Source organism: Fusarium graminearum, chromosome 3 (assembly GCF_000240135.3).
Source record: "Fusarium graminearum PH-1 chromosome 3, whole genome shotgun sequence".
Lineage (NCBI taxonomy): Eukaryota > Fungi > Ascomycota > Sordariomycetes > Hypocreales > Nectriaceae > Fusarium > Fusarium graminearum.
Window position 1 is genome coordinate 2,407,623 of NC_026476.1, and position 13,915 is coordinate 2,421,537.

The following is a 13,915-nucleotide window of genomic DNA, read 5'->3' on the forward strand; positions in this document are numbered from 1 at the left end:
CTTACATGCAATTGGTGGCCAAAAAGCAACTATATTCAGGGTCATTTCAATTGCGACCCAATGAGATCCACCTCGATGACAGGAGTGCATACAGAGTAATTATGTATAGTATCGCTTTGGTCAACCTAGCACACGTCAACTTCAAATAAACAAACAAAGGATGGCTGTCAAGGGCCCTGATACGATACAGTACCCTGAACTGGTCGGCCCAAGCGTCCTGTCAGACGGCCGCCAAACCCATCTTGAGCCGCCGTGGCCGTGGCTTACATACAGACCACGGGCCCTTTCCCCGGTTCGGTCTCTTGGTCGGCCATTTTTCTTCTTAAGCCGGGCTCTGTGCTCCGCGCGCCAATCTCGGATCATGGTGGTTGATGAATAATAATACTATAACTACTAATATTATGTGCACACTCCGCAGCATAGTACGGAGTATGTGTGTACTTACTATACAGGCACATGAGGTTGCACTACTACAACAATCATCTATCTAGTTATTGCAACCCTTTGAGTTTTTCTTGCAGACTTTTAGCATTTCACTTTATGTTTATGCTTATTGAGCATGTACATATTTTTATTCATAACCTACTTATGTACTTGTGCTTGCGTTTGCCTCCGTCGTACGGTTATGTGGATCGCTCGCCTCAACTAGTCAGACTCATGCTGGCCTTGGAAACCACTTCACCGTGGTGGTATGCTACTCTGCAGCGATAATTATTGATTGATCAGATATAGGTAGGCAAAGGTGCCCCGCAGACAAAGGAACAAGGGCGGCATCGACATGAGGTGCCGACCGGCAAGTGTTAAATAATTAGGTAGTAGTTAGTTGTGCACTGCTCTGTTCACGGAAACGAATCTTTCCGTTTTGCACAATTCCATTGCTCGGCACCTGCACATAGCTCTCTGGTAACTAACGTACGTTAGTTAGTCTATCCCCTGACAAAGGTCTCCCCTAGTCAAACCGACTGTCATATCTGTGTCACCTCTCTGCCGTGGCCCGAAAAGTCCTCTTGTGCTTTCTTTGAGATACCTTCCTGACTCTGCTCTCTTGTACGCTATCTGTCCTTCGTCACACAGGGGACCTCAATTTCTGGAAAATCGCGACAAGCTCTCTATTGGGCAGTCCGCTTACTCGTCGAGTTCCACACACGGATGCAACTATTGCCAGTGGCGGTTTGGCTTCACCGGTAGGCCGCGTGAAAACGAGGTCTTGCCGCTTTACACAACGGCACCAGCTGCTGTATCTGGGCTTGTGCCACCGAAGCAAAATCTGTAGATGAAGCGTAGAACGCAGTAGAAAACCGAGGCGATAGATAGCATGAAACCTGAGACGTACATGTGTTATGGTGGTTAGTTTTTGTGGTAACATCTACACCCGACGATCATTTGTTGACTGACCTAGCGTAACACTACAGGGTAACCGGATGATCACGAGGAAGAGGCTGTATGCTTGCAGATTGTGTTTATCACTCAATGTTAGACATGTCTATTCGCACGGAATCATATTCACTATGATAGAAACAATGTGCATTGATGCTTCCTTCACCACTTTTGACTCACAAACCCAAGACTGCCAAGTTGCCCTGGTACCAGACTGTATTCTCCGTCTTAACGTGAATGTATAATTCAACTACTTTCTCGACTGTGACTATAAAGATGATGGTTGTGGTTCAAATCTATCGAGAGTCGCACTGGAAACTGTCATATAAGTTTTAGCTGTCCCATCTTAGCAGCCCATATCAGCCAGTCGAAACACGCAGAAATAGAGAGCCCAAGTATGAGTGGAGGCATATTTATCCAAAGCCATGAACGCCCATCGTCCCGTAGCAATCCCATTTTTAAATATCTATTGTATCTCCAAGAAAGAACTCCTGGTGTCGGTCCGCGACTACCCCATGCAGTATGTATCATCAACCGTAAATATGTGTGCCTTTTTATGCTATGTCCTCCGGAATACTTTATTCAAAATACCTCCTCCACGCCCCCTTCGGGATATTTCTTCGGGAGACGACATTGTCCGAATATCCTTGCCCTTGCTTGTAGTTTGCGGGCTTCCATCTGGCAGTGTCTCATCTCCTCGACTGACCTCAACGTACTCGTCTGATTCCCTGTTCACGTTTGGTTGCTCGCGATAACCCTCAGTTGCTAGCTTAGAATGTCCCGGTGCATAGACAGTGGCTGGTGCTTGTGGAATATGAGCATCTCGAATCTTTGTCAAGCCGCGATCCAGATACTCCACCATTTGAGCTTTAGTCACAAAGCTTTCATTGTCTGATCTACCAACGCCGTGGACGTTGTGTGCTTTTTTGAGCAGCGCAGGGACGTGGTTCTGGAACTCGGTCTCGAGTACCTTCTCCTGTTCTGCTAGTGCTGTGATTCGTTCGTTATCGTACCCAGGGGAAGAGCTGAGATTTGGCGCATGTTCCTCTTTTTCCAGTCGAGCGACCAGCTCAGCAAACCGCCCCTCGTTGCCGGATATACCCTTGCTGGCAACCGACAAACTGGACAGAGCTCTTTCAGAACCTCCATCCTGCGCGCGGTGGATATGATTACTGAAAGAGCCACTGAATTCTCGGTAATGGCCTTTCAGGATGAAGCAGCGACCACGCCAGCCACAAGCCGAGAGTTTCTCAAATAATATCTCCGCCGAGGGGCATTCCCATGGGTGGTCAAGGCCACGTGAGTAGAAGACAATACAACTGGCCTGCTGCCATTGTGAGAACGTTCTCCTGCTTTGTGCGTCGGCAAAGACGCGCTCGATCATATCCAAAGATGCAGGACGTAAGAATGATTGAGGGGCACGAAAGTGTATCGCGCCCTTGATGTGTGATTTTTGGAATTCCGTTGAAGATCGGAGATCAAGTATGATGCTCTGCCCCGGTAATGATATGTCTAAAAGTTCACCAAGGTTTGATGGCAAGATCATACGTGGCCCTCCATGGGGTTGAACTTGAGAACCTTCAACTTGGAGGGATGCAAAACGTTGAGCAAAGGCATCCTTCTCCCTTCGATGATGAAACCAGACCTCTACATGCCAAGGTTCCACGCCCAAATTCGATGCAAAGAATGCCTTCTGACCATCATTTGGCAATGGCTCAGTTTGATAATACTCCTCAAGGCGCTTTTCAACATGAGGAGAAAACTTTTTGGGTTCCGGAACATCAACTCCAAAGGTTGTGCGTCGTAGAGCTTGCTGTTGGTTCATAATCATCTGCCGTGTTAGGTTTCTATCGCTTCCCAGAGATAATGCCGATTGTTGTCTTTGTAACATGGTAAGTGATGTTGTTGAGTGCATAGGCCTCACGGGTCGTTGCGATAAGCTCTGGGATGGTGACAGAGGTTGTGTCGGCATGTGAAGGGGCGAGACTTGCTGACTAGGTGAGGGATGAGCCCTCGCTACGGAGCCGATTTGCCTGCCATACGTAGGATCCCGAAAAGCCCCCAGTTGACCAGTCCGTCCCGTCATCTCTGTAGGCGTAAACGTCGTCCCAGAAACATCGGAAACGAAAGATGCACTATCATTTTCGGTAGTATAGCGGTTTGCAGGAACCAAGGTTGGCACTGATTGGTTTCGGGGTTTCTGAGCCATCAGGTTGTTGGAACGGATGAAGGCTACGAAAGATGTCGCATGATCCTCTGGGAGTAGATCCCAGATGGAAACTGGCATGGAAACAAGAAGCATTGTCGAGTGACTCTTGAAAACGCCTTGTACCTTAACATATTTAGCCATGGCAGGAAATGCTCCCAGCCATTGTTCCCATGCGTTGATGTCAAGCCTTTGGTCGTCTTCTAATGCCAAAGAAATCATGACATGAGGGGTATCCTCGTTAGGTTCGGTAAACATGTAGTCATTTCGCGAAACAGGTGCAGAATCAGCTGCCCGACCTGATTCATGTGCCATCTCAGGCATTGGTGTCAACTCGGGAGAGGGCAGGTTGTCACCACGAGACATGCGGGACATTTCAATGCTGGGCGCTTTGTGATTAGAAGTCATCATGAAGTGTACAGGGGTGGATCGAGCTTCAAAGTATTTGCCGTTGATGGTGATGGGCCGAGGATGTTTCAGACGAGCGAGGACTTCAGCATGGAGCATTGCAGCAGAGAAGGCACGAACCCTCCACTCTTGGAGTACCTCAATAAGAGCATTGGTGAAAGAGTAACGTCCAGGGTCCGGGGCGATAGCATCCCAACTCGAGGCTGAGATGGTCTCAGTAATGCTGGCACCACTGGGAAACGTGGCACTTGCGGCCCCAGCACAGCAATCCAGTAGAATGAGAACATCCGATAGTGAGCGTTCAAGGAGAGTCTGGATTGCAGACCATCTATGTGAAGGTTAGAAACGAACGTTGTGTAGGTATACCGAGAATGTCTTACTGAAGCCACGGAGAGTTCGCTTCTCGCGTTCTAAGGAGTGTCAGGGCATTATTTTCACGGTGTCATTAGCTTATGACTTACGCGCACCAGGTGCTTTGTCTGGATTCGTCTATTCTGGCGTGTCCACCGTAGTATACAACAAACAGGGTGTCTTGAGACTCATGATCTTTAATAAGTTGGCCAATCCGCATCATCAACTCAAGATGAGAGTTTTCTGAAGGGATGGCAAAGATGTCAGTTTGGAAGCCATAATCCTCGCTTAGACACTTTTCGAGATCCTCTAGTTCAGGTATCACGAAAAGATCATCTGAGTTCCAGTGCAGTAGCAACACTTGGACATTGTTGTACCTGGCCGACGACCTTCCGCGGTTAGGAAACGCACGGGTAGCAGACTGAGTACAAGTAAGTGAGTTTGAATGCTGATTTCATAGAGAACAGGAGAGACCAACGTCTTCAAGCCTTTGGGCAAATTGACTGATATGTTTCACATGGAAACTGGTACGGCTTGTGTCATGTGTTGCGGATCTGGCATAGTGATCGCCTCCACCAGATGCAGCCTGAGAGTTCATGTGTAAGTCGCGTGAAGGCTGAAGTGTCGACTGGAATTAATGTTTGAACACACCATAAGAGAACCGGTGCTTCTCGAACCTGGGCCTTCGACTGGCCTCCGAGAACGAATAGTAACATATGGTTGGTGATCGGCCATGGTGCCGAATGTACGACTCGCTTGCGATGTTTGACAGACTTCAATGCGTCAATCTCGTGACATCACTGTTGGTATTTTTCACGATTGTATCACGATACAGCGATTATTGGTTCAATTATGAGCGAGCATTCTCGTAGTTGTCGTGTCGCAGGAAATATCTTGATCGTGGGTCTCGCTTCATAAAGGCATAGTAGTATGTAGAAGGAAGAAATCCCGGGCTCTGTCGCGTTGTCATCTCGATGGTGACGGATTTTGAGACAGACGGGGAAGTAACAACCTAAATCGACGGGATAGACCAGCGACTTCCTTCAATTCGTGACCGAGATAGTGTCGGGTGGGCAGGCGCAGGCATAGGGCATCTCATTAATGGCAGTTGAGATGGATCGAACTAAGCTTCGGTCCCCAAATCAGTTTAGCGCGCAACGACAGGGGTCTAGGGGCATCGGATGACACCCAGCCAGTGTCTGACTCCCCTACAGTGCACGTGTAGCTTGCTCCAGGAGCTCTGACCAACCAGCAAAGCCAACGTCACCTCCCATTGCCATCTGTCACCCAAAACGTCTACCGAGCTCAACAACCAAAAACAAGCAGATACTAAGCCAAAACACCTTGTTCCATTTAATTCTTCATTAATTGCCTAGAATATACCTCGCAGATCAGAAGGGAGATCTAGGCCTAGTCAGGATTTTCTCCGATAGACCAGTTGACACGCGACAAGTTGTCTCGATAGGTCTCTTCAAGGTAGTTGGTCTAACTATCCGCCTTGAACTGTATCCCTACTATAGTAGGCATCTGTATTCAGCACGCAACACATCCCAACACTATGCGTGAACGCGTAACTTTTATTCACAACGACTATAGTCTTGATCCTGAGGCCTTGGATAACCAGGATGCTGGGTTATTAGGGCCTCAGATCGAGACCGTTCGTCAGGACAAGCTCACTATTCCTTTCGGCGAGCTGCCTAGCGAGCTTACCGACATACTTCAAGAGTATGAAGCCCTTCATATTAGATGGGCCAGTCCTGTCAAGTCGGAGACAATGGATCCTTTCACCTCCCGTATCTCACCGGGACTCCACGTCTATGCCACTCCAGTCTTGCCAAGCTCCTGCAACCCGTATGTCTTCTATACCCGAGGCCCCCAAGCTATATACTGATATGCAGTGATAGAACAAAACTTTGTAGCTGGCTTCAAAGATTCGGCCCACTGGACTGTTCCAAACCAGAGGTAAGTTTTCTCATCCCACTTGCTTGACAACAACTCATCAGTGGTAGGCCTTCACCGAATTTCAGCAAAGCACCTCCACTTCTCCTAGCTTCTCTTTCTATGAAGCACTTGAGGATTTGCATTCTTTCATAACCACTAGCTCTCAAGAATTCTGTCCTGAGCTCGATTCGGTCTGCAACGCTCGACTACGTAGTCTATTGACGGCTAGTGGCCTGGATTTGTCTTTTGATAAGGCCGCCAATGCTCTTGTCGTTTCGGCGTTGTGGCCTCTTCGACCTCAAACTGTTGCAGTTCCTGCATCTAGTGCGAGGAGAGTAGAGGTTGGCATTTTTATCAATGATCGATCGCAGCCGAACATGAAGGAGAACGAGCTGGGAGTTGCTGGCGTCTTGTCTGTACTTGGTGACCAGAAGAAGCCTTCACCCACCATCTTTACTTTTCCTGCACGACATCGTCGAGATGGATCAGTCTTCACCTCCAAGTTTCTCACGCCTACAGGACTTCACCCAACTTTACAACTCAGCTTCAACTCTAATAAGCTTCCCAGCGCCGATGGCGAGTGTGCGCCCTACGCGTTCTTGACACTGCCCAAGACAATCTTTGCGGATCGGTATCAACTAGGCGATGAGTTGTTCCTGGCGTCTAAGAATCTCACCGCTTTGCGATACACAACTCTTCCCGTCGACCTGGAAGCTCCAGCATACACCACCGAGACGTGGGGCTCCAGCATTCTTCTTGGTCTCGCGCCGCCTGATCCCGGCACAGAGAAGCCATGGAGCGTTGAAATCCCGTTACACCTACGATACCTCAAGCCTTCGGCGACTGGCCAAGTCGAGATTGAGATACCTTATCCCGCAGTATTTTGGGCATGCTCTTCAGAAGAAGGGACCTTGGAAAGCCCATTCGACAGGCTGCATGTGGGATATGATTATTTGTTCCCTCGTGACACCGTCTTTTGGCATGCCAATCCCCAACCGGAAAATGGCAGCAGACTCATGAACAGAGTCACTGTACCTGTGCTTGATGATGATGGAGTAGGTTCCATCAGGTCAGGCACAGCCATTGCTGTTGCGATTGGCTTTGCTTGGGTTATGTGGAAGTTGGTCAGCGTCATGCTGAAGTCTGACAGAGCACCAGCTGGTGTCACAAAGGAGACCAAGCAAAAGAAGTCTCACTAGAAGAACAATGGGCGCATATTCATGCAATTGAGGCATCGTTAATTCGGTTCTTAGATGATATAGATTATGAAAGTAGTCATAAAATTGATAATAAACAACTTAATACATCATTACCTGGAATTGTTTCTTTTCACTTGCTCTAGGCTTCAGAAACAGTTGATTTATGGTTTAACACTTCCTATTGACATGGTAGGTGCCCTGTCTAAACATTCCATAGTGCACGTGACGTCAGACTACATTAAGACATCTCTGAGAGGAAGGGGACTAACCACCATAGCTCCTCTGACTTAACAATATCCTAATAAAATACAGTTTTATAACACATTAATAACTCGCATTAAACCCATATTATTATTAAACTTGATATTAGTAACGTGCACTCTGAACGTTCATGACTGGACTGTTCAGGGGCATAATTCAACTCAATGGTCCCAACACCATCCTCTGAGGAGTCACCCGCGTCAACGTCTGGTCCAGGCCCATCACAAGCGCCAGACTCGCCACAGAGCAAAATTAGACGAAATGTGGCTTGCATCAGTTGTCGTGATTCAAAAGTGAGTTATTTTGACTAAGTTGGACTGAGTATAGTTTAACCCAGAGTCTAATAGGTTCGGTGTAAAGCGAGTCCTGTAGCAGGACACCCATGTCAACGATGCGCCAAGCTTCATATATCTTGTGTATATGATAGATCGCACAAGAGGGTCACGAGAAGAAGGTAACTGAATCACTTATCCATACAAACTCATATTTTCAGAACTGTCCTATGGAAGTCTTAGCCCAAAGGGTTGCCAATATTAACTTTACACAGTAAACTTGAACTTCTAGAACAAGAACTCAGATCTATTAAAGAAGTTGTTCATCCCAAGAACAATGTGGAACCGGTATCCGTTTCTCAGAGCCACACTGCCGTGTTTCATACACCAACACACTCAGCCAACAATACCGTCTTTCCGCTGTCAAACCATCTGCAAAGCTCTCAACAGTCCGAGTCTTTTACACCATCGGCACCGTTGCTTCACAAGACGGAACCAACAAAATCTCGTGTAATAAACGGTCAAGTGGTGTCCGGTAAGGATATTGACTGGTATTTCGAAAAGTGAGACCCCCTACGTTTCACACATTGACAATCGGACTGACAGCCTCAGATACTTACAATGTTTTCATCCATATCTGCCCATCCTGAGAAAGAAAGACCCGGATCAATGTTTCGAAGCGTCACCAACTCTTTTCTGGACAGTCATATTCACTGCTTGTCGTAGATACGCCAAGAATGGGCAAATCGTAACATCATTACTCGATACTCTCAACCGCGATGTCTGGGGCCTACTCCGAGCTGTCGCATTAGACATGGAAACAATCCATGTCCTATTGATTATTTGTAGCTGGCCATTTCCGACCATTAGGTTTGTCACGGATCCATCACCGACATTTGTTAGCAGCGCTCTCAACGCGTGCATGCTCCTGGGACTACATACTGGCAGAGGATCTCACCCTAGTTTCTTGATCGGCGGACGCCAGCACATGACGTGTACAGACTACGAGGCGTCAATAACTTGGATGTTCTGTTGTATCTTGGCACAGAGGTTTGTTGAAGTCTTGAAGCACAACGGACGTAATTAACAGCGTGGACAGAACTGCTGTGGGCAACGGGCACCCGCCACCATTCCTCCAGCACAACGACACTGGATGCAGGAATATCGTCAAAGACACTCTCGCGCCCGAACTTATGACTCTTTTCGAGCTTCAGAAATTTTCAAATCGACTACATACAGCTATGACGGCACAGATATTATCAAATGATGGGGTTCCTGAAACAGTCGTCAAGACGTGGGAAGATGAGTTTGAGCTTCTAAGACCACTTGTCACCCATGTTGATACAGGTACGAATAAATGCATTCTGCGCAACAAGATGAAAATGACTTCTAATCCGGATTTAGACTGTTCCCGACTTATAATCCTCACTGCCCAACTCGAAGTGCAGGCCTACTATTTCGTCTCACTTCCCGATCAGCGTCCCAACTTCACCATCAATACCCTCCGTGCCTACAACACCTCACAAAATCTCATAAACACAGCCCTAACTCTCGAATCAACATCCCGACTTCTGACTCACAGCACCCACTGGATCTACCGCGCTGTCATGGACGCCTGCTGTATCCTCATGTCCACGCTACACTCCAAAGCCGCCCCACCACATATCTCAGCTTCAGACGCCGATGCAGTTGTGGCACAGATCTTGACTGTACTTCGAACCTGTTCAGTGCGTGATAACGACCTTCCAGTACGTGGGTCAGTTGTCCTTGAGACTTTCTGGTCGGTGAGGCACATACTGCCCAGGTGGGATATACCTGTTGGTGCATGGTCGGATCGCATTGGAGCTGCAACATCGTACTGGTGTCTCGCACAGTTTAAACAGGCCTTGCAAGAAGCCAAGAATAGCACAGATAGCGTGCAAAAAGGCATCGACGTCTACGGTAAGTTGAACTACTCTTGAAGGAAATCCTTTGACTCACAGATTAACAGAAGCCAATATTTCGAATGCCGACAAAAGCAATGGTGATAGTGTCGTCACCAATCCAGATATCAATCAGGGCCAGGACCAGACTATAGACAACTCTATTGATCCCCTTCAAGGAGTCGACTGGTCCATGATCATTGATGACTTTGGGTGGATCGGGGAAGGCCCTGTCTTCCTAGGCCCTGCATAAGCTTTTAAGACACGACCGCAATCTCGTCTTAAGATGTTATGATAGATAAAAGAACGTTCAGACTAACATAGTCAGTCGTCAGAATAGATCAGAGGTTACCGCAGCATAGATAACCTCCGAGAAGTAAATAAAGTGCTTGTATATCACATATTCGAACTGAAATACTAATTCAACTTTTGCTTGCATTGTATGAACACCTAATTAAGTACATGAATTTTGAGCGCAAACACTGCCGTAAATGACCCCAACTCCATCATGAATTCATCAAACGCATTTAGAAAATAACCACCAGTCCTATGTAACACTGTTTAAAAACACACGTTACAATTCTTGTCTTTTGTTTAGTCGTAGATGTCTTGATCCATATCGTCCACCAACTCATCAACGGCATCCTCCTCGTCCATCATATCATCATCCTCGCCAAGCTCACTATCAGTGTGGTTGGAAAGAACAACGATCTTACCATCAATGATCTCAACGCGTGCGTACTCTCCGTCGCGGATGTTGTTGCGTAGGATAAGGATGGCAAGGCGGTTAAGAACCTCCTTCTCAATGAGCCGAGACAAAGGTCTGGCACCGTACGCCGGCGAGTAACCGCTGTTTCCAAGGTAGTCCTTCGCTTCTTCTGACACATCGATATGTACTTTCCGACCATGTCTTCGAGTCGTTTCTGAATTTCCGACAGGCGAATATCGACGATCTTGCGGATCTCCTTGCGCGTCAGGCGGTTGAAGATAAACACTGAGTTGATACGGATGAGGAAACTCAGGCAGGAAGTAGTTACGAAGGGCGTTCATAACCAACTCTCGAGTGCCAGAGTCAACACGGCCCTCCTTGACACCTGGTCGAACAAGGTATTCTGCACCCAAGTTAGAGGTCATAACCACGATGCAGTTCTTGGCATCAACGACTCTGCCTTGTCCGTCGGTGATGCGACCGTCGTCCATAAGTTGGAGAAGAACGGTGAGGACCTCCTTGGCTGCCTTCTCAACCTCATCAAAGAGCAAGATTGAGAATGGCTTGCGACGAAGAGCCTCGGTAAGTTGGCCACCAGCGTCGTGACCAACGTATCCAGGTGGCGCACCAATCATGCGGCTGAGCGCATGTCGCTCCTGATACTCAGACATATCGAAGCGAATCATGGCCTTGGCGTCGTCAAACAAGAATTCTGCCAAAGCCTTGGTGAGAAGGGTCTTTCCGGTACCAGAAGGACCACAAAACAAGAAGCTAGGTGGCTGATTTGGGTTGCTCAGGCCGGAACGCTGGAGTCGGATAGCATTAGCGACAGACCCAACAGCCTCCTTCTGACCAACAACGACCTTGCCGAGAACCTTTTCCATGTGGATGAGCTTCTCCTTCTCGGAAGTACGCAGACGAGTAACAGGGATGCCAGTCCATCGGGACACAATCTCGTTGATGTTATCTGCGGTGACAATGTCGGTGACCATGGCACCGCCGGAATCGTGATTAGCAGTGGCATTGAGGGCGGCATCTGCAGCAGCCTTGCGAGCCTCGAGTTCCTTGATGACACCCTCTTGTTCGGGAATGGCACCATACTTGAGATCGGCAGCCTTGGCGTGCTCAGAATTGTTCATTGCATCCTCAAGTCGCTTCTCAAGATCATCAAGCTTTAGCTTGGCTTGGTGAATTTCCTCGCTGCGCTTGATCTCGGCCTGGTACTTTTCGCGAAGGGGTTGCAGCTCCTCCTCGACATTCTTCGCATCCTTGCGAGCCTGTGCAAGACGGGTCTGAGATGCCTCGTCTCTTTCCTTCTCAAGGGCCGCGATCTCGATCATAAACTGTCTAAGTTTTCGCTCGAGAGAATCAATGATTTCGGGCTGAGATTCTCGAGCAACACGAACAGCGGCGGAAGCCTCATCAACAAGGTCGATAGCAGAATCGGGCAGTCGTCGGGATGTGAGGTAGCGAGCAGCCAGGTTAGCAGCAGCAACCAAAGCGCTGTCAAGAATGGTAACACGGTGGTGTCGGTCGTATCGCTCCTTGAGACCTCGAAGAATGGAGACTGTCTCAGGAATGGTAGGTTCCTTAACGATGACCTGCTGGAATCGACGTTCAAAAGCAGCATCCTTCTCGACGTACTTGCGATACTCGGCGAGGGTAGTGGCACCGATACAGTGTAGTTGGCCACGGGCAAGCATAGGCTTCAGAAGGTTGGCGGCATCCATACCGCCCTCACCAGACGAACCAGCGCCCATGAGAAGATGGATTTCATCGACAAACAAGATGATTACATCCTTGGATTCAGTGATCTCCTTCAGAACGCCCTTCATTCGTTCTTCAAACTCTCCTCGGTACTTACTGCCAGCGACAAGTGCACCTACATCAAGTGAGAGTAGCTTGCAAGACTTCAAGTTGTCGGGCACATCTCGGTTGACAACTCGCTGAGCAAGTCCCTCGATGACGGTGGTTTTTCCTACACCAGGTTCACCGATGAGGACAGGGTTGTTCTTGGTTCGTCGGGACAAGATTCGAACAACTCTGCGGATCTCTTCTTCCCGACCGATGACGGGATCCATCTTTTTCTCCCTTGCCATTTCGGTCATGTCGATGGTGAACTTGGCTAGGTTCTCGTTTTCCTCCTCAGTATCAGCGGTCTTGCTGTCGACTCGCTTGGTTCCCCGGATGGCTTGCACCGCCTCTTGGATCAGCTTAGCCTTGGGGACGTTGGCTTCCTTTAGGGGTGCTTGAATGGTTGCTTCCTCAGAAAGGGCGGTAATAAGGTGGTCCACGCCAATATAGGTATCCTTCTGCACCTTTTGCAGTTCCATGGCCTTTCTTAGCACATTGTGGAATTGGGGCGCCAAAGAGACATGCTCTGGTGGTGGATCTTGACTGGGAAGTCGAACGAGTGTTTTCTTGAGAGCTCGATCGAAGATCTGAGGGTCGCCGTGTGCTCGCTCAACCACTTGTCGGAATAGTGTGCTGGTGGGCGGAGGACCGTTCTGTTGGTCCTTGGAAGGGTCTGCGGGAGGGTCGAGCAAAGAGACGGCGAGATGAACTGGGACAAGCTGAGAATGGCCGTATTGCTCAGCCAAGGCCATGGCATCTTCCACGGCCTTTTGGGCACGGTCTGTAAAGTCCATGCGACTATTCATGATGGCGGTGTTGAATAGTTTGTACAATCAGAGTGATGAATGGAATCGAACAAGTAAAGAAATGCGAATATGTACTCGTGCAGTTGTGAGCCCAATTAGTGGTGTGCAGGAAAAGGGCTGTCGTCAGGTAGGTAGATTAGGTAGTGATGTATTGCTTGCTGTAGTGGGGTGGGTGTCTTGATTACTGCAGAAGAAATAAGTTTGGCAGGCCGAGGATCAAGAGGTGAATTTATTCACAAAGCAAGTGGATCTTGTACATGAATCAGGAAATTGTCTAGAAGCCTCCAGCAGAGCACATGGTCCAACGTGAAATATCTCGATCTTGATGGTAGGTTATGGCAAGATCAAGTAGGATCAAGACGAGCACTTGGAAGCTTCCAGCCTAACCGGCCAGCTTCTGGGAGCTTCCCGTTTCTTCTACGTCACAACAGTCGATTTCAGCGGTCATTAGTGGGGTCATCCGTTTCCTATCTTATCATCCGATTCTATAGCAAGAGATCCGCATGTGGCTTACTGTAATTGGCAGTCGAGACTGTTAGTGCAGAAGAATCACTGTTGTTTTGCCAACTTCTGATGCTTTGAACAAAAGTGCCAAAAGAGGAAGACGGA

The 13,915-nt window shown here is 48.3% G+C and overlaps 4 protein-coding genes across 4 annotated transcripts; 2 read left to right on the plus strand and 2 right to left on the minus strand.

Annotated features, from left to right (window-relative positions):
• Positions 1-1,673: 1,673 nt before the first annotated feature.
• FGSG_05477 (uncharacterized protein) lies at positions 1,674-5,077 on the minus strand (the record flags this gene model as incomplete). Its single annotated transcript, XM_011325717.1, has 5 exons — positions 1,674-1,688; positions 1,955-4,319; positions 4,372-4,401; positions 4,453-4,763; positions 4,994-5,077. 5 exons carry the CDS (start codon positions 5,075-5,077, stop codon positions 1,674-1,676), a joined length of 2,805 nt encoding a protein of 934 aa, XP_011324019.1.
• Positions 5,078-5,641: 564 nt separating this feature from the next.
• On the plus strand, positions 5,642-7,482 carry FGSG_05478 (PBN1 protein; the record flags this gene model as incomplete). The annotated part of the gene is made up of 3 exons (XM_011325718.1): positions 5,642-6,193; positions 6,247-6,304; positions 6,352-7,482. Exons 1-3 carry the CDS (start codon positions 5,901-5,903, stop codon positions 7,480-7,482), a joined length of 1,482 nt encoding a protein of 493 aa, XP_011324020.1. The 5' UTR covers positions 5,642-5,900.
• A 522-nt stretch (positions 7,483-8,004) lies between these two features.
• Positions 8,005-10,190, plus strand: FGSG_05479 (uncharacterized protein; the record flags this gene model as incomplete). Its single annotated transcript, XM_011325719.1, has 7 exons — positions 8,005-8,036; positions 8,291-8,578; positions 8,742-9,065; positions 9,106-9,362; positions 9,420-9,763; positions 9,890-9,956; positions 10,006-10,190. The coding sequence occupies 7 exons, from the start codon at positions 8,005-8,007 to the stop codon at positions 10,188-10,190; spliced, it is 1,497 nt and encodes a 498-aa protein (XP_011324021.1).
• Positions 10,191-10,368: 178 nt separating this feature from the next.
• FGSG_12745 (heat shock protein HSP98) lies at positions 10,369-13,480 on the minus strand. Its single transcript, XM_011325720.1, has one exon. The coding sequence runs from the start codon at positions 13,304-13,306 to the stop codon at positions 10,532-10,534; it is 2,775 nt and encodes a 924-aa protein (XP_011324022.1). The 5' UTR covers positions 13,307-13,480; the 3' UTR covers positions 10,369-10,531.
• Positions 13,481-13,915: the final 435 nt, after the last annotated feature.